General features: G+C 38.6%; 1 protein-coding gene across 1 annotated transcript in view; it reads left to right on the top strand.

Moving 5' to 3' along the window:
• The window catches only part of LOC113176871 (cytochrome P450 2C9-like), a 35,579-nt gene extending 28,609 nt beyond the window's left edge, over positions 1–6,970 (top strand). Inside the window, exons 8-9 of the mRNA XM_026381423.2 lie at positions 4,711–4,852; positions 6,450–6,970. Coding sequence (XP_026237208.1) covers positions 4,711–4,852; positions 6,450–6,631 — 324 coding nt within the window. The 3' untranslated portion in view covers positions 6,632–6,970. The remainder of the gene's footprint in view (positions 1–4,710; positions 4,853–6,449) is intronic.
• The last annotated feature ends 12,765 nt before the right edge of the window (positions 6,971–19,735 follow it).

The following is a 19,735-nucleotide window of genomic DNA, read 5'->3' as shown; positions in this document are numbered from 1 at the left end:
AATTTCCCAAGAGACAGTTTTTATCATGATAGCAGTAAGCCTATAGATAAATTGGGAAAGAACTGATATCTTGGATAATTCATGAATGAATATGGTTATGTTCCCCTTGTATTTTTGCTTTGTTTAATTTTCTCAGTCATATTTTACTTTTAGGGCAGTGGCTTATAAATATTTTGATAGGTTTTTCCTGTCAAATGAATATTTTTTGTTGATGTAATGTGTTTTTAAAATGATTTTGCCTTTTCTTTCTACCTGGTATAGAAATGTGTTTGATGTTATCATTATGATGTCATTATATCTAGTAACCTTGAAAAATTTACCAGTAATAACCAATGGCTTGTAAATTCATTTGTAATTTTGGTGTTTATTACGCTCTTATCTGAGTTGATTTGATTTATTTCTTGTTTCCCAATTTTTATATTCTTAATTTCTCTTCATTACCTAATTGCACTTGGTAGGGTTTCTGGATAACAGTAAACAGAATTAATGGCAACAGGCATTCTTTTTTCATCTGATCTTTAGGAATGGGCAAAGTTTTAATATCCCATTGCTGAAAATGACATTTAATTAGGTTTTGGGAGATGTTCTTTTTCAAATTATAGAATTTTACCCTCTTAATTTTAAATCAGTGTTGGTTATGAATGTTTGTATAATTCTATGAATTTGTTTTCCTGCATCTTGGGTTTGGTTGTGTGTATCGACTACACTATTGTCAGTAAATATACAAATATGAAGTATAAACCCAGAGTTATATTTGACCTGTTACATATTTATGACTTTATTTACTTTATTCTCTTATGATCCATAATTTTTCTTTTGAAAATGTTTCTTCTCAGATTTCAGATATCAAACTAATGCTGGCTGCATAAAATTGTATGAGAAATGTTCCCCAAAATGGATCTGTTTCTTCCTTCTTGTGGCCTCTTTGTGTTTGAGATGCCAAATAACTTTTGGTTAAGTACCAGTTATTATATAGGGAACCATGCAGAATTTCAAGTGGTGTTTATGTTCTCCTTGAAGGATTTATTCCTCTCCCATAAGCAGTCAGAATGATGGAACCCTTCCTGCCCTGATTCCTTACTGAACAGCATATGAGCATAGTCCGAATCGACTGTAGCCATTACTGCCCTCTCTGAGAGTCTCCTCTATCTGGAATCTTTATTTTCCATGCTGGAAATAATACCATACATGCTAGGCAAGTACTCCACCCATGAGCAACATCCCCAACCCCCACATCTAAAATGTGAGACCAAATTTTGTCTTCACAACTTTATCATGCTTTCCCATACATGCTTTCTACGTTTTTCCAGACATTGTACATGCTATGTTACAAGTTACTCTTTTTCTTGTCTTTCCTTTTCTTTTTTTACTTGTGGAAGAATATATCCTAATTAAATTTTAAAAGAATACAGTTAAAAATGGTGTTTGCATGGGAAAAAATGCAGTGAGATCCGTTATGTTGCTATGACTAATGTTATCCTGTGGAAAAGACTGAATTGGTGACCTTAGCCGAAGATTATGGGACTTACTCTAGTGGTGAGAGATTAAGTATAAGGATTTGGACCTGATTTCACTGTTTCCAGCAAAAGACACAATCAGGATAAGATGTTTATTGGTGCCAGGTGTGGTGGCTCAAACCTGTAATCCCAGTGATGGGGGAGGCTGGGACTCGAAGATTGAAAGTTCAAGGCCAACCCCAGAAACTTAGCAAGATCCTATGCAATTCAGTGAGACCCAGTCTCAAAAAAAAAAAAAAAATTAAAGGGCTGGGGATGTGGCTCAGTTGTTAAATGCCCCTGGGTTCAATTCCCACTACCACCACCACCACCAAAAAAAAAAAAGATGTTTATTGGTTGATATTGGGGTCAGAAGATAAAATTAGTGTAGGTTGCTTATTTCCCTGTAAATAACAAATGAGAAATAGACTGAAGAATTGGGTAGGGATTGCTGGTCTCCCTGGTCTATTACATCACTTTGGGAAGCTGCTTGAGGGAGTTTATACCCATTCAGCCCACTGCTTAGTGGAATATAATAAAAGACTGCTCTCTTTTGGGTCTACAGAACCCCGAAGGATGGATCCATACATGCCCATCAGCATGGAACAATCTGGTATCAATGATGCAACTCTGTGTAGGTTTCTATCCCTTTTAAAAATTAGCTACTTGTTTTCTTCTGCTATAGACTGAAATCACTGATATCAGTGGAGACAATGGTGTAAGACAGGAGTTGACAATTTTTTTTTCTATACTGGCTTAATGGTCAACATTTCAGACTCTGCAGGACATGAGAATCCTGATGCCACTTCTGAACTCTGCAGTCACAGCATGGAAGCAGTTACAAACAATCTACAAACCAACAGTCATGGCCATGTTCAAAGTTATGGAAACAAATATTAAATTCACACAAATTATACATTTCAAAAATTTTCTTTTTCACTGTCTATAACAAAACATATGGCAGGCTGCATTAGTGAACACTGTTTTCCAAAACCTATTATAAGACATCCATTTAAGCAGAACTTTCTGCAGTAATATGAATCAATTTTGTGAATCTGTGTCCTAATGGAAGAGAGTTTGCAAAAACAAGCTCTCAAAGATTTACTCTTATTTTTGCAGATTTTTTGGTTTTAGCTCTTACATTTAGATGAAAGACCAAAGTTTTCCCTTTACTTTATATGCATGTTGGAGTACTAATCATGTTTTTTTCTTTATGAATGTCTATGTGTTTGAGTAACATTTGCTGAAAATATATCCACTTTTGTATCTTAAAGAAATTTTGCCTTTTACTACATGTTCAAAAATATTCTAAGAAATAATTTTTTAAAATTCAGTGATTAATATTTATTAGGAAATCTTGCAGTACTGAGTTTTCTCCACCATTATATTTAAAAAAATAAATCTAAAAAATTCAACATGCATATTTCTATTCTAACATCTACCTACTAAACTATCTATTTACACCTTAATACTTCAATAATTTTCCTAAAACAGTAATTTTTCTCCTCCATAAGTCATTGATTGCATCCATACTTGGAAGATATTATTTATACAATAATATTATTTAATATATAGCCTATATTTAAATTATCCCAATAATTTTCAAATATTCTTTCTAGTTTTTCTTTCTACAATTCAGTTAAAGAATGGACATGTAATGTAATTATGTTTTCCATTTACTCTCTTGTAATCAGGGGTAGTTCCCTTTGCGGCACTTGTTTGTTTCCTTTCATCGTGTTCACCTTACCGGAGGAATACAGGAGAACATTCCTCAGGCTGGTTTTATGTGGTTGTTTGCCAGAGATTAGATTCTCATCATGAATTTGGAAATAAAACTACATAAGTTCCAATGAAAGTCTCACTGAATCACATGGTGAAGTGGGAACACATCATGTCACTTACTCAATATAGCTTATACTACTTTCCTCAGGAAAGAAGGTGGTATCCAACAGATCTCTCCATTGCAGAGCTTCTGCTCTTATAAGTAAATGATAAACATCTTTCTCTTGATCCTTTAAGACCATGAGAATATCCTACTTACAAAATCACTCACCTAATGTTGCATCTCACTACTAAACACTCAAGGTCACTCTGGGTGAACTGGGCTGCACAAAATAATCACACAAAGACAGAGAAATAACTTTTTCTTTGGGTCCTGTGACAGCTCCTCTGACCTTAGGGGTCCGTGGAAAAAGAGAGAGGAGCATGTGCTGAACTCTTTAATTAGGAAGAAGTCATTCAAATGAGGCAAGGGGTAGGATTACAAAGGAATTGGTGAGTGTACCTCAACCCCACAGGTAACACCTACACCTGAAAAGCCACCTTGCTAGCCGAGCTGGGACAACATATAAGTCACCACAAAATGTAGTGATTGGTCAGAGCCTCATGTTTCAGGACTGGAAGGCATGGTCATTCAGAGCAGTTCCCCACAACCTAACTCTTCTAGTTTTGATTAATATCCTTGCCTGAACTAATATATCCAGACTTGAATTATTATAAAAATGATGATATTCCTAATTTTATATCCCATTTGTTTTTGGAGTTGACTTAACTGTAATAAATAATCCCTATGCATTTTTAGATTAAAACAAATGGACTGCACGGTAGTAATGAACATTTGACAGTGTTCTGTTTGTTATTGGACTTGTAGTCATTCCAGAAGAGGTCTTTGTTAGCTACCTCAGATGGGTTTTGGCAAAGTCCTATGAAGAGAGTTCTGGACATTTCATGTGCAGATGAAGACTTTGATTAAGACAATACACATGTGAGTTGTGTGAATACTGATGTGATAAAGTAGAGCAGCAGGTGGTGACAGACACCAGTGTCCTAGCTTGATGATAAGGAGAATAGATTCAGAAGTTTAGGCACCAAAAACCCAAGTACAAAATATTTTAAAAGATATTGAGAGGACTTTAGCAAGTTCACTGTCATTATCCTCAACTAAAGCCCGTTTGTTACATTTTCTCCCTCCCTCCCCCTCCCTCCTCCTCCTCCTCCTCTTCCTCCTCCTCCTCTTCCTCCTCCTCCTCTTCCTCCTCCTCCTCTTCCTCCTCCTCCTCTTCCTCCTCCTTCTTCTCTCTCTCTCTCTTTGAAAATGTCACTGTTCTTCTTGGACAAGGTTTCTATAGACAAGAATATTGAGCTCAGTGATTTCCATTATATCTTTCAGCTCCAGAAAATTTTAAAATGATGTGTCTTTGTTTGCTATTTCCAGGGCACAGCCATATGGATATCACTGACATCAGTGCTCTATGACAACAAAGAATTCCCTCACCCAGAGATGTTCGACCCTCACCATTTTCTGGATGAGCATGGCAAATTTAAGAAAAGTGACTACTTCATACCTTTCTCATCAGGTAAAAGAAATTCCCTTTTATATGTGTTTCAGGCCTCAAGACAGGCTTTGGGGATCAGTTACATCTCACACAGTATCACCACGGGTGTTGGTAGATTTGTTCTTTGTACATGATCAGGAGCACTACTTCAGTGTCCATGCACTCTCCCTGTGACACATTCCCATTGGTGGAATGGAGTAGTGGGGTTTTGAGGTGTTGACCCAGGTTTTATAAATTAAGAAATCTAAAATATATTTGATTAAACTATATCTCCAGATACATTATTGAGGTACAATAGGTCTCCTTCTATATGGTAAAACTTATTTAACTTTTCTCACCCATCATGTAAAGTCATCTCACTCCAAAATGATATTGGGTGTTTTCTGCATTTTGTTGCTCACCCTCTAAACCCTCCAATCCAGGCTCAGCTATGGAAATACAAGTTTCCACAAGCACAGAACACACATCAAATGGCCTCACACCCTGTTTTGGAAGCAGAAGAATGACCAATTCATTGTAACCTGTGAGATAGGGAAGCACAGATTTCTGGGGCTGGCCAGGCTTACAAGGAAAAGCTGCCTTCAGAAATAAAATGGAATAAGCAACATTCTGTTAGCTAAATGACATTGCAGTTGCCTCAGTAGGGACATATAGAATGGACAGGAAAAAAATAGCAACACCTTTTTAAGGAAGGAATGAACCAGGTAGTCTTCTCAGGAATGTCAGAAACTGCCCCAAAACTATGGAGTCATGGGAAATTGGGGGATGTGGCAGGAACTACTGCAATGATCTCAGAGCACATTGCTCTTCCTACATTCATGATCATGTCTTGAATATTGGATCTCCACACCCACAGTATGTGTGTCCTGAGTCTCTGATCATGGAATCTTCTTCTTCAATGCCATGACTTTGATGTCTGCCTTATATCTGGCAGTACAGACACCATGGTGACCAGATCAGAGACTACTCTACTCCTCTATTACTCTACTACTTCTCATTTCAACACGTTAGACAATAAATGAGTAAATAAAAAAGTATAATTCCAGGTGATTCGTACTTCTATGAAATCATAAGTGCGATGTTGAGGAAACCCAAAGAGGGCAAGATTTTATTGCTTGAAGGAATCATAGAGAGTATTAAGAAGAAATGAAATTTCATCTGCTTCTTAGGAAAGGAAAGCTGTCTCTTATGCAAGAAGATTAAGATGATACCCAGCATGAATATCATGTCATTTGGAGATTTCTGAAAAGTATGCATAGTTAGAGATGGGGATAGAAGGTATAAAGAATGAGAAGCAAGATCATGGAACTTTATTATGGGAACAGGAAACACACCACTGTGCATGTGTTTCTAGAAAAATATACTTAGAAAATTCAAATGTTAAAGTGCTTGTTATAAGCCTATATTCAGTATATATTGTTTATAGTAAATATTTGTTTAAGATCATAAATGGAGGAGTGTGTTCATCCTTTTTCCATTACCATTAACATTATCTTAACATTAAGTCATTCAACAAATGGTCTGCATATTATTATTTTGCCAGTAAGAATCACAGTGCTTGTCACTGCTCCCAGTTACATGAGAGCATTTACCACTCTCTACCTTTCTTATTTTTCAGGAAAACGAAAGTGTATGGGAGAGTCCCTGGCCAACATGGAGCTGTTCTTATTCCTGACTACTATTTTACAGCACTTTCACCTGAAATCTCTGGTTAACCCAAAAGACCTTGATGTCACCCCAGTTGCCAATGGAATTCAATATCTGCCACCCTCATACCAACTCTGCTTCATTCCTATCTGAAGAAGAGCAGACTCCAGTTGTATTCCTATCTTCAACCACCTCTTTTGGGGCATGGGGCATTGTCTATCCACTCTCTTTCTCCTCTCACATCTCTCCAGTCCCTCAGGATTCACAGATCACACATTCTCCTTTCTGGAGAGATTTCCTGGTGACTACAGAAATAGATCTGCTCTTCCCTGTGCTACATAACAGTTGTACTGACCACCCCAAGTGCTAACACTGATCCAATGCTGAGTTATTAATAGGCTACCCTTGTAAAAGAGCAAAGTGATTGGAATATGACCCCTTAGAGCCATGCATCCCTTGCATGTTCTGAATAAAAGTCATCATTAATTTCTACATCAATTCTCAGTCTTGCCTTCTTTTTCTTTTTTATTCATTTTAGTTATACATAATATTAGGATTCATTTTGACATAAATATATAAGCACAAATAAAATTTGCTCTAATTCAGTGCCCAACACTTCCACTTTTACCCCTTCCTGCCTCCTACTCTTCTTTCTATTTATTCATAGTTTTTTTAAGTTAGTGCTTTACAGATATACATAATGGTGAAATTCACCAGGGTAGATCCATTTGTACATAGGGTAGTTTGGTCAATTTCACTCCATCATTCCTCCTGTTACTCATCCCCTCTTCTTTCCTCTAAATCCCCTTTCTTTACTTCACTATATACCTTCTATTTTCATGGATTTATATAAACAAACACCCCACTTTTCCCCATTATTTTGGCCTAGCTTCACATAAGAGAAAAAAATATGCAACACTTGAATTTCTCAGTCTGGCTTATTTCACAAAGCATGAGGCTCTCCATTTTCACCCATCTACAAAAAAATGTCAATTTTATTCTCTGTGGCTGAGTAAAATTCCATCATACAAATATACCACTTTTTTCCCATTCATCTACATGAGCATCTGAGATGGTTCCTTAGTTTGGTTACTGTAATTGGGCTGCTATAAACATTGACATTGCTGTATCATTATGATATGTTGGTTTTAGTTCTATTGGATAAATACTAAGGAGTGGTATAGCTGGGTCATGATTATTCCATGCCTAGTTTTTTGAGGACTCCATACTGCTATATTAATAGCCCAACAACAAGATATCAGTGTATACCTTTTCCCCCACATTCTTGCCAGCATTTATTATTATTTGTATTCTTTATAATTGCTATTCTAACTGGAGTAAGGTGAAATCTTAGTGCAGTTCTGATTTGCATTTCCATGATAGAGTTGTTGGAATACTTTTTGGCCATTGTGTTTCTTTTTTTCAGAGATATCTGTTTAGTTCTTTTGTCCATTTATTAATTAAATTGTCTTCTTGTTATTAAGATTTTTTAGGGGCTGGGGATGTGGCTCAAGCAGTAGCGCGCTCACCTGGAATGTGTGCGGCCTGGGTTCAATCCTCAACACCACATACAAACAAAGATGTTGTGTCTGCCAAAAATTCAAAAAATAAATATTAAAAATTCTCTCTCTCTCTCAAAATATTTTTTAAAAAATATTTTTTAGTTTTTTATATATTCTGGATATTAATTTCCTTTCAGAGGAATATCTGGCAAAGAATTTTCTCCCATTCTGTAGACCCTCTCTTCATGCTCCTATTTCCCTGTGTTATGGAAAAGTATGGAAATCATAGCACTGGAGAGAGACAAGTGACACATGGAGATGTAGAAAAGCAAGGTTCATTCAGCACTGGTGCGGCTCAGTGGAGTCTTTTACAAAGACTGAGCATAGCCCTTTGTTCTCAGTACCTTTTATATACAGTACAGACTCCCAGGGTTTAAGACTTTTTCATGCAAGTACCCTAGATGTTTCCCCCTTTCCCCAGGCTGCTCTGATACCTACCATAGTTACAGAGCGAGATGATTACAGAAGCCGAAACTAGCACGTTGCAGCTATTAACAGAGATAAAAAGGAAACATCTTAGGAAGGAGGTGCTGCTTCATTTGCCCCCTTTTAACACTCAGGATGCATATGCAGCTTTCAGAGAGCATCATTTTTACCACTTGCTGGTATCTTCTCATGAGCAATAGATGAAAGACTCTCTCTTTTTTGACAACTATTTTTATAAGGCTTCTTATAATGTTGATTAGGAGGGGCAGAAATCGAGGAATAAGTAGACATCCAGCAAATATAACCATAATCACCCCAATTATTGTCTTGATCCCTCTTATCCAAGAGAATCAACCTCTGAAGAGGTTGTATATGTGGGTCATAGAATCCATACAGAATTTTTTCCAATTCTGTACAGGCACATGGACCACTCTTACCATATGATCTGTGAACTTATTTCTATAACTTTCCCCTGTGTCATCTCTTTGTAAACAATAGTTACTCAAGTTTTCTGCAACTCCCTGGTCTAATCCAGTTTCTCAGATACATAGGTCACATGAAGAGGTAGAATCTGGCAGGGCTGTGAGGGACCAGATTAATAACAGCAAGCAATATCAATAAGTATATATACTGAGACAAAGGAAGGCTGTATGTAAACAGTAAGAAAATATTTGTAGAGGATCAAATCATTCATTTTTTTTATCAGGCAGTTGACTCCTTGGTCTTCAGCCATAGGTTGACAGACTAGCTTCTGGTATGGTCACAGCAGGACTTTGAGATCACTGTCTCCTTCTCTGTAGCATCAGACACAGGGATGTTTCTGGATTAAGGGCTGTTCTCCATTTCCCTAATACTCAGTTGGGCCAGAAGGTTTGGCTCTGGAGTGGTGGATCAAAGTGTCCATTTCTGTTCCTTTGAGAGCAGTAGAGGTAGTTAAGAGTACAGTGTGGGTCCCCTTTCACATTGGTTTTAAGGGCTTCTTTTTAAGTCTCTTATCCATATTTGGTCCCCAGGTGATACAGTTATGTGTTTTTGAGATGATGATCCCCTATCTTTGTAGCTTTTTATGTAAATCTAAGTCTCTTAATTATCTGGTGTTTCCCCTTAAGCTGACCAGTCGGGTGGTAACCCAAACAGGATTCTAAATGGCAAAAAATCCTATGTTTGCCTGGGGCAAGCATCTCATTTTTAAGAGGGTGATGGGCAGCATGTAGTTTCCACTGAATTTTTAAAGCCCTTGTCACCTGTTGTACTCTCTCAGCCACAAATGCTGGTCCATTGTCTGACCCTATGGTTATAGGAATTCCATATCTGGGAATAACACCCTCAGGAGAACCTTAGTTATCTCTTTTGTCTTTTTAGTTCAGGATGGAAAAGCTTCCACCCATCCCAAGAAACTGCAGACAAAAACTGTTAAGTATTTATATCCTTGGTTTAGGGTGCTTCAGTGACGTTCACTTCTGTATCTTCAAACAGGAACAGTCCACAGTGCAATCTGTGTTCCTGCCAATTTATTAGATCCCTGGTGAGCATTGTTTTGTAAGCAGGTCATGTAATGCTAAGAGACAGAGGAGCAGAGTGCAGGGAGACAAGCAGTGAGGTAGAACCAGCCTAGTAAGGTCCCCTAGGCAGTTTTTCCCACGTGGGTTTACAAGAGATGACTAGCATCTGGATAGGGTAGGTTCCTGCTCAGGAGGTGTAAGCCGCCTTGGAAATAAAAAGTATAAAATAATCAATAACAAATAAAGACAGAGCCAGAAATAAGATTCAAAGAGGAGTGCCTAATGGGTCTTCCAGTCCTGATAGGAGCTGGAAATGAACAGCTGAAAAAAGGCTCCAATTCTTTATGTGGGAGTACATCAAAGGCAGGGTAAGGTTTCAGTAGGAGGAGTCAGTTCAGTGCTTGCTTCTTCTTGGTTGCTTCTTCCATTTACTGCAAGGAGTCTTGCAGTAAACAGGTTGATTGGCATTTGAAATGCAAGCCATACCCATCTCTGGGAGGTTATATGGCTCCAAGGTGTCTTTCCCATCTCTGGGGCTATGCTAGAACCTTAGCAGGAGCTAGACAGGACACCACATTCTCAAATCAGCGAGGTTCCCACTGGGATTTCACCATACCAGGCTTTCATGTCTAATAGTTTCAACATCACTTTAGTCCATGCACATTTCATGGATAGCTCCCAGCATGGGTCAGGTCACCTTGTTGGTGGATCAGTCTGTAAGCTAGTTGTTCGGGAATATACACTTGATGGTCTCTTATGAACCACCATCCTGTTGTGGCCTTGGTTTCCTCCCCACACCTTTTTTTATCCATTTTTCTTCCTCAGGAGAGTACCTGAGAAAAGTGAGCATTTCTGGGCTAGCAATATTTTTAATTTTTTCAGGCAGCCCGTTTGGTGGCAGTATCAACATGATGCTTTCCTTTTGTCACTGGGTCATCTCCTTTTTGGTGACCTAATAGGGGACAATTCCACCTCCTTTGGCTCCCATACTACTTCTAGAAGTTCCAAAATTTCGGCTTGGTTCTTTTTTTTTTTTTTTAAGAGAGAGTGAGAGGAGAGAGAGAGAGAGAGAGAGAGAGAATTTTCAATATTCATTTATTTTTTTAGTTCTCGGCGGACACAACATCTTTGTTTGTATGTGGTGCTGAGGATCGAACCCGGGCCGCACGCATGCCAGGCGAGCGCGCTACCACTTGAGCCACATCCCCAGCCCCTTCGGCTTGGTTCTTGATCCTTTTTTCTTCTTCAGTAAGGAGTCCTCTTTCCTTTTATAAATTTCCACGGACATATAGAGTAGTAAAATGATACTGTGGGTCAATATAGATGTTGGCTTGCTGGTCTTGGCTGAGTTCCAGTGTCCTAGTTAATGTCCAAAATTCTGCTCTTTGTGCTGACTGTCCTTGGAGAAGTGCCTCTGTTTCCACTTTTTGGAGTTGAATATGATGGCATAATCGGGCATTCTCATAAAATTACTTCCATCAGTGTATAGGACCAAGTTTGGTCTGCTGGAAAATATTCTATCTAGTACTTCTAAACAGTTATGGTCAGGGGGGCCTGCATTGCCTGGGAGGAAGGTAGCTGGGTTTAAGAGTTTTACCTGTGGATTTTCACATAGCGACACTTGATATTGAGGCATTTATGCATTTGTGAGCCAATGGTGACCTCTGTTATCCAAGGTTACAACTGAGTGAGGGACTTTAACATTGAGGTTTTGTACTAGTGTCAGCTTCCCTTGACAACAGAGTGGTGGCTGCCAGTGCTCTGAGGCAGGGTGGCCATCCAGCCGTGACTGAGTTAATTTGTTTAGATAAATATGTCATTGGCCTTTGCCTAGGTCCAAACTCTTGGCTTAGGACTCCCAAAGTTATTTCTTTCTTTTCATGAATAAAGAGGTTGAACTCTCTGATTACATCAGGAAGTCTCAGGGCTGGGGCCTCAGAGAGTTTAGGCTTCATTGTCAAAAGGCTACCTCCTGGTTTGGTCCGCACTGAAAGGGTGATTTTTTTCCTCTCCATTTAAGGCCTTATTCAGGGTTTTGGCAAGCCCAAGAATCCAGGAATCCATGTAGAACCCTGTTGCTCCTAGGAACTCTCAGACTTTTCAGTGAGTGGTGGGGGTAGGGATAGTACAAACTGCACTTTTTTGTTGTTACTGATTTAGTACACAGCATTTGGCATCCCCACATAATGTTAAAAATCTGAGTTTTTAACTTGTTTCTGATAGATTTGTGTCCTTCTTTTTTTCCCCAATACTTCATATCTTGCTTCGGTTAACAGAGAAAGGAGGGCCTTTGTTCCTCAGAGGCATTGAGCCTATGTTGAACTGGTCAGCAGAAGGTGACCAACATATTGTAACAAGACAAAATTTAGTTTCTGTCCTAGAAACCCAGTCAAGTCAGTGGGTAAGGCTCCAAGGAAGAGTGTAGGAGAGTTGTTGAACCCCTGAGGGAATCTCATCCAAATGAGCCATTTCTTAGTTCTCGTGAGTTTTGTTGTTGTCATTTAAAGCCAAACAATGTTACAACTGAGTTGTGGAAGGTTCACATTGACACTGATGACATTGTGTTATCTTTTTTGTGTGTTCTGAGAGAATCTCTACTGTATTTCCCCCTTTGATACTTGGATCCTTTAGGGGTTAAAAAGTATCATGCTGACTTAATGGGTTATATTTCCATAACATTAAAACATAGGTGGCTGTTTTTCTTTTAATCAGAGCCTCTAAGAAACTAGAAATAGATCTTATAACCAAGGCAGTTCTTATAGGCAAGGCAGGAAAAGGCAGACCCTTCACATAAAAACAATAATACTTATGAGAATCTTGAATTTCCCCCAATGTTGAAAATCATATTTTAAATAATTTCCTGGAGTTTGAAGGTCTAGACAGGGATGTGAATGACCCTTTTATCCAGTCTGTAGGTTCCTGAGATAGTTTCATGGTAGGAGAAATGGATAAGATAAAGTCATATAAAGACGTGGGTCACAAGATAAGAGGCTTAAGCTCACAAAGAGAAGCCAGATTTAAAGCAACCAATGATAACAATGTATATTGTTAAAAGGAGGTGAGAGACTGCTAATACAAGCTTTTTAACCTAATGTCAACTGGCTGGAGCAGTTGCTGTTAATCTTCCAGTGAAAACCAAGGCTACGACTGTGGCAATTGAGAGGGAGCAGTAAAGGGTGGCAGTGCCCAAGAATTACAGTACATAGACCAATATAGAAAATAAGAGTAGTCTCTTTATCCCAGCCAGAGGTTGATTTTGTGTAATACCTCCCTTTGATAATTTTCATTGCTGTTTTTTATTTCCCCCTCATGGAACATTTTGCCAAGGATGTTCCATAGTGCAGGCTTTCTCATTGCAAATTCTTTTAACTTTTTTTTTAATCATGAAAGTTTTTATTTAATCATCAAATCTGAACCTTAATTTTAATGCATTTAAGATTCTTGGATGGCATCCATTTTCTTTCAGAGTATGGTACATGTTATTCCAGATTCTTCTAGCTTTGAGGGTCTGGGTTGAGAAATTTGAAGAGATTCTAATTGGTTTCCCCCTATATGTAATCTGATTCCCTTCTCTTGTAGCTTTAAAATTCTCTCCTTATTCTGTGTGTTAGGCATTTTCATTATAATGTGGCTTGGTGTAGATCTGTTGTGATTTGATACATTTGGTGTTCTGTAAGCCTCTTGTATTTGATTTTCAATTAATTCCTTCTTCAGGTTAAGAAATTTTTCTGATATTATTTCATTGAATAGATTGTTCTTTCCTTTGGTTTGTATCTTTATGACTTTCTCTATCCCAAAAATTCTTAAATGTGGTCTTTTAATGCTACCCCATAATTCTTGGATAGTCTGATCATGGTTTCTTACCATCTTCACTGTGTGGTAAACTTTATTTTCAAGATTATATATTTTGTCTCCATTGTCTGAGGTGCTGTCTTCTAAGTGATCTAATCCGTTGATAATGCTTTCTATTCAGTTTTTAATTTGGTTCATTATTTCCTTCATCTCAAAGATTTCTGTTTTGTTTTGTTTTCAGAACCTCCCGCTCCTTATTGAAGTATTCTTTTGCTTCCTGTATTTGCTTATGTAGCTCTTTACCAAAATGATCTTTTGCTGCCTATGTTTGCTTTCTTATATCATCCTTTCATTCATAGAACATTGTAATTATGTTCATCCTGAACTTCTTCTCTGACATTTCTTCTGCTATGCTGACCAAGGATTCTAATAATTTAGTATCTTGATTTGTTTGGGGCACTTTCTTCCCTTGTTTTCTCATATTGTTTGTATGTCTTCCCTTCTAGAGGTGAGGATCTCAGGTGTTATAATTTTTACCCTATAGACTTATGGTGTCTCTGCAGGGTTACAATACCTCTTTTTTAAGGGAGAGATCAATACTAACAGATCCCAATACAAACCATATACAATCTTAAGTCAAATAGCTCCTATTAAGACATTTATGGTTTTGTCACAAAAGACAGAAATGCGGGGTTCAGTTATTATCTACAATATAAGCAGTAGGTTTTGCAAAAGTGTCTAAAGTTTCTTATGGTAGACAAAGAGAGAGTGGGGGAGGTTGTAGGATGAGATGTTAAGGAGGTAAAAGGTGAGGATATAGAGCGATTATATCTTAGGAAGTGTGAAGGAGAAATCAAAAGAAGTTAGAAGTTGGTTAGTAACAGGAGAAAATAGAAAAATATTTTGGGGAGACAAGTAAATGGGAAAACAATAGAATACAAAAAAAACATAATAATTATAATTAAGAAGAAATGTAAAAGTAAAAAAAATAATATACAATACAAGTGTAATATACTATTGAAGCCAGATTTAAAGATAGGTAGTTAGTATAGTTAGGTAAATTGGGTCTAATATCAAGTAAAATCCAAAATGAAGGCCATATTGAGAATGGAGTCCAGGGAATTGGGAATTGAGAATGTCCCCAAGGCCCAGAGCCCATCCCAAGGACATGTTAATGAAGCAGCTCCCAGCAAACATGGAGATGCTAATCCAAAAGTCCTTCCTGCCCAGATTACTCCTTTGGCCCATCTGTCCCTCAACCTTTGGGCCTTTCCACCTACATTCTATCACTGCAAGACAACAGATCAAAAGACAGGAGCCCACAGGAATGCGGGAAAGCTGAAAGAAGACCTTAGCTATAAAAGAGGGAAGCCTCCCTCTTCCATGGATTCTACCTCTTGGATCCCCTTCTTCCTTCAGGGAGAAGTCTTTTCTGCTGTCCTTTAATAAAGCTTCTACTTTCCACTCTAAACTTGCCTCAGTGTGCTTCTCTGGTGTTGAAAGGGTAAAGTTTCTAAGCTGCAAAGCCTGAGTTGAAATGTAAAGGACCAGGCATTGTAAACCTGCTTCTAAACTACAAAGCATGGGTTAAATTCCTGAGGCAGTTAAGACAAGGCCCTACTGAGAATTTAGTTGATTTATGGCCTGGGATCTGTGTAACTCCTCAAGTAAGCATTCAAGACCCTGTGCTGCTTGTCATGTAGACATTCAGGGCCCGAACAATCAGTTTAAATGTAACCCCCTCCTTAGGAATGACCTATCACTCCAGCCAGCCCTGTTCCCGCCAATGAATGTACTAATCAAGTCTAAGAATTGTTGTTTGATTTTCCCGCGGTGTATGGTGATTTGATAAAGGAGACTATGATGTATGCAAAGCCCCCGCCCTCCCCAAAAAGTGTACTTAAGCATTGTTCAACCCCTGCTCTGGGCTCTGGGCTGCTCTCCTTTCCTGAGTGGGCAGGGAGCCTCAGCATGCTGAATCAATAAATCCCCTTCTGCCAATTGCATGAGTGGTCTCTTGGTGGTCTCTTTCTCCCACACTTCGCCGGACCCTTACAGTGTTATACTACAGCATGGGAGAAGTAAGGACTTGTCACAGGTGAACAGCGGCAACACTATTCAGACATACCAGTTCTCATTAGCCTAATGCATGAAAAGTACTTGGTTTCCCAAATGTTGTGAGTGTGAGGATAGGAAAAGAGAGAGAAAGAAAATGTCAGAGGAAAATTAAAAGATTGTTTCTGTTGGAGTTCAGAAACATTCCTACTTACCTTCTTATCCAGTAGGTGAGTTGTCTGTTGTTTTCTGATGTCTCCACCCTCAGGATGGTGAAGGTTATTAGGGTGGGAAGGTTGGTCATAGAGGCAGAACTCCTAGAGGTGGCATATAGCACTTGCCAGTCTCTGTTGGAAGACATTGGAGGAGCATGAAAGTCCACACACAAAGCCTCACATTTAGAGCCAACTGATATTTGACAAGGGTTGCAAGGAAAGACAATGGGAATAAATAACCTTTCAACAGACACCATCTCTAACTCTGTATATGTGTGACTTCATTTAAAGATACATCCAACAAGGCTTCTCTCATCTCTCCACCTACTCTTTCCCATCACATACCACCATCTACAAGACTCAACCTATCTGCAATTCACTCTGCTGTTCATGCTGCACTTGTCAAGGTCTATTTCAATCCCCAGGACTTGCAGGTGATGCACCTAGGGTGCACCTAGGGTAAGCTGCTCCTTTCCAATATCCCAAACCCTGTGCTGTTGAGGGCCACAGCCAAGTCGGGATGACTCAGGGCATTTTGCCAGAAGGGAGTGGTTGAGAGGTGACACCAGTGAGCCATTGAGATGATGATGGTTATGTTAAGCTATGTATTCAAATGTATATATGAACTTTACTGTCCGGCAATAGGGCAGCTCTTGCTGCCTCAGGCACCCGCTACTTTGGAGTTCGTGGGGTTCCCAGAGGCGCATGCGGAGCCCAGTGGAAGGGGAGGGAGTTCCCGGGGAGCATGTGTGGAGTGCTGGTGGAGTTCATCAATAAAGAGTTGCTGTTTTGAACCAACAAATGCTTCGTGGCGGCTCGGTTATTTGTGCCCAGCCAGACTGCAGCACTGTGCAGTGATGAACTCCATACTCATGGCATGGCATGGTATTTTATATGTTGTAACTTGATTGGAAATTGTCTCTTCAGCAGCCATGTCCTTGCTTTTGTTTAATTATTAATTTGTGTCATCTCTTCTTTCTTTGAGTCAGTCTAACTGACAATTTATGTATTTATTAACTCTCTAAAACACCTAGCTGTGTATTCTCTTTCTCCTCATATAGATTTTTATCTAAAGAATAGGGTCAGCATATTCTAATTATTTAATAATTGCATGTTTTCCATGATGCTCGTGGATAGTCATGCTCCTCTAGGTTATCAGAGTGCTTGACAATCACTGTTGTCCTGACCATGTAACATCCCTAGCAAAGTTACAGCTTGTAAGTGAACATGATCAAGTAATCAAAAGACTAGGCTGATGGCAACATTTTACCTGGGCCATTTTTATCAGAAAACAGTCAATGAGGATCATAAACATCCAGGGATTCTTCATGGTTTTTTTTTTTTTTTACTTTCTCCAAAAAATAAATTTTCACATAATCAATATTTTTGAATAAAATGTGATGATTTCCTGGAAGATAATCAATGAGAGTAAGGAAATTATTGCAGACCTATTGATATACCTAGCCTGGTTCTCTCATTAGATTAGAAGCCAGCTTGTCACAAGTTATGAAGGATTCATTTCCGTTTTCTGTAAAAATATCAGGATGTCTGTATGGCCTGGCCATTAGTTGATGTTGTAAAGCTGATTGGAATGCCTGCCCGTGCCCTGAACTCACCCAGGTCCAGTTTTCCCTGACCATATAACAACCCTTTCCTAAACCTTAGTGACGCCTCATAAATTCTGGCCCTCCCTGGCCAGATAACGACCCTCTCTGAGTCTCTAAGATCTCCATAAATTCTGATGCCGGAGCCAGCAAAAATGTAAACTTGTGTTATGCTCTTCAGAATGTTGTTATCTGTAACCCCCCCTTTGTGTAACCTTTTGGGCTATAAAACTGGGCCACAAAGAAGCCTTGGGGCTGTCTTGTTCCCGCCGTTTTGAGAGGGAAGGGCAGCCTGGCCGGTCGAAACAATAAGCTTGCTTTAATTTGATTTTAATTGGAGTCAGTGGTCTTTTCTTGCGTCCTGGTCTAACACTATAAGAGAAAACAGTAATAATTAAAATTATTTAACTCTAGTAAGAACTTATTGCTCTATATGTAAATAAAATCTGGACCTCAAGTTAGAGGTGCCATTTCTATTGAAAAATATATAATTCTCTCAGCTTATAGAATGATTGATGGGAGAATTTTCTTGCCACAGCATCAAAAATGATAATGATTTCTGAAACTTAAAAAACCTTCTCATGGAATAAGTGTTCTAGGAGTGGAGGTTGCCCAAAGGTAACATGAAGCCCAACTGTCCTCTAGAACAGCCAGGCAACTTCTAAAGATCATTCAAGTGTTAATTAGACAGAGTATAGGACATGCCAACTCAGCACAGAGAAAATTTGTGAGTTTTTATGATCCACACATCATAAAACCAACCATTTTGTCTCTCCTAACCTAGTGATCTTTTCCACTAGGATAACAGCTAAACATCAAAACCCCTACCCCACTCAGTGATTCCTCAAAGCTTCATTTCCCTAATATTCTCTTTAATTCCAGAAAATGTTCTCTTCCTGAATTGAGGTATTCCGGTAAAATATTTTGATGTAAAGGCCTCCAAGAGTTGATATTGCAGGGCAGGTCTTGTGGGCAATGGGAACTTTCAAAAAGTCCCAGGATGTCCACTGAGAGAGACGGTCATCCTTTGGGCAGTCACCAAAAGACTTACAGAAAGAGGGCTTTTGAGATTTAAAGGGATATCCACTCACTGCAATGGGCTAAAAGGCTTTGAAGCCAGCTCTTTTCATGCACCTTCATTTTCCTGCATGTAAAATAAAGAACTCAGAAATCTTTCCCAGATATTTACTCCGTGATGTCTAGGCAAGACAGTAGATTCATTTCACAGTTTTTCCCTTTTCACGTCCCTTATTCCTCCTCAATCTCCTTCTTCTACTCCACTGATCTTTCCTCTGTTGTAATGAATTCCTTCTTCTCCCTTTCCCCCCCTTTATTTCTTGGTTTTATTTATCTCCCCACCCCTTTATTTTGTATCAACTTCTGCATATCAGAGAAAATATTCAAGCTTTGACATTTGGGGCTTCTATAATTGAGAATGATATTCTCCAGTTCCATCCATTTACTGGCAAATGCCAAAATGTCATTCTTTATGGCTTAGTAATAGTGTATATATGCCACACTGTCTTTATTCATTCATCTGCTGAAGGACAGCTAGGTTTATTCCATAGTGAGGATGTGCTTTCAGTTTTTCCTCATCCACAACAATATTGGAGATGGGTTTGTTGTAGATAGCACTTATTATGTTAAGGTATAACCCTTCTATAACTAGGTTTTATAGGGTTTTTATCATGAATTTATGCAGAATTTTATTGAAGGTTTTTACTGCATCACTGAGATAATCTAGGATTTTCACCTTTGATTCAATTTATGTGGTGTATTACATTTATTGATTTGCCAAGGTTAACCAAACTTATGTCCCTGAAATGAAGTCAACTTGTTCATGGTACAAGACTTTTTTAATGTCATGTAGAATTGGATATGTAAGTATTATATTGAGAATACTGGTCTCTGTGTTCCTCGAGAATATTGGTTTATAGTATGTGCATGTTTTTATGTGCACACAGTCCCTCACATTTGCTGAGAGGGTAATACTGGATTCATAGAGTTTGGAAGAATTCCTTCCTTTCCTCTTTGTGGAATAGTTTTAAGATAATTGGTATTAGTACTTCTTTTAAAATCTGGGAAATTGGGTGGTGAGTCT

Source organism: Urocitellus parryii, chromosome 5 (assembly GCF_045843805.1).
Source record: "Urocitellus parryii isolate mUroPar1 chromosome 5, mUroPar1.hap1, whole genome shotgun sequence".
Lineage (NCBI taxonomy): Eukaryota > Metazoa > Chordata > Mammalia > Rodentia > Sciuridae > Urocitellus > Urocitellus parryii.
The sequence above is the reverse complement of the archived record's forward strand: the minus strand, read 5'-3'. Positions and strand labels throughout refer to the sequence as shown.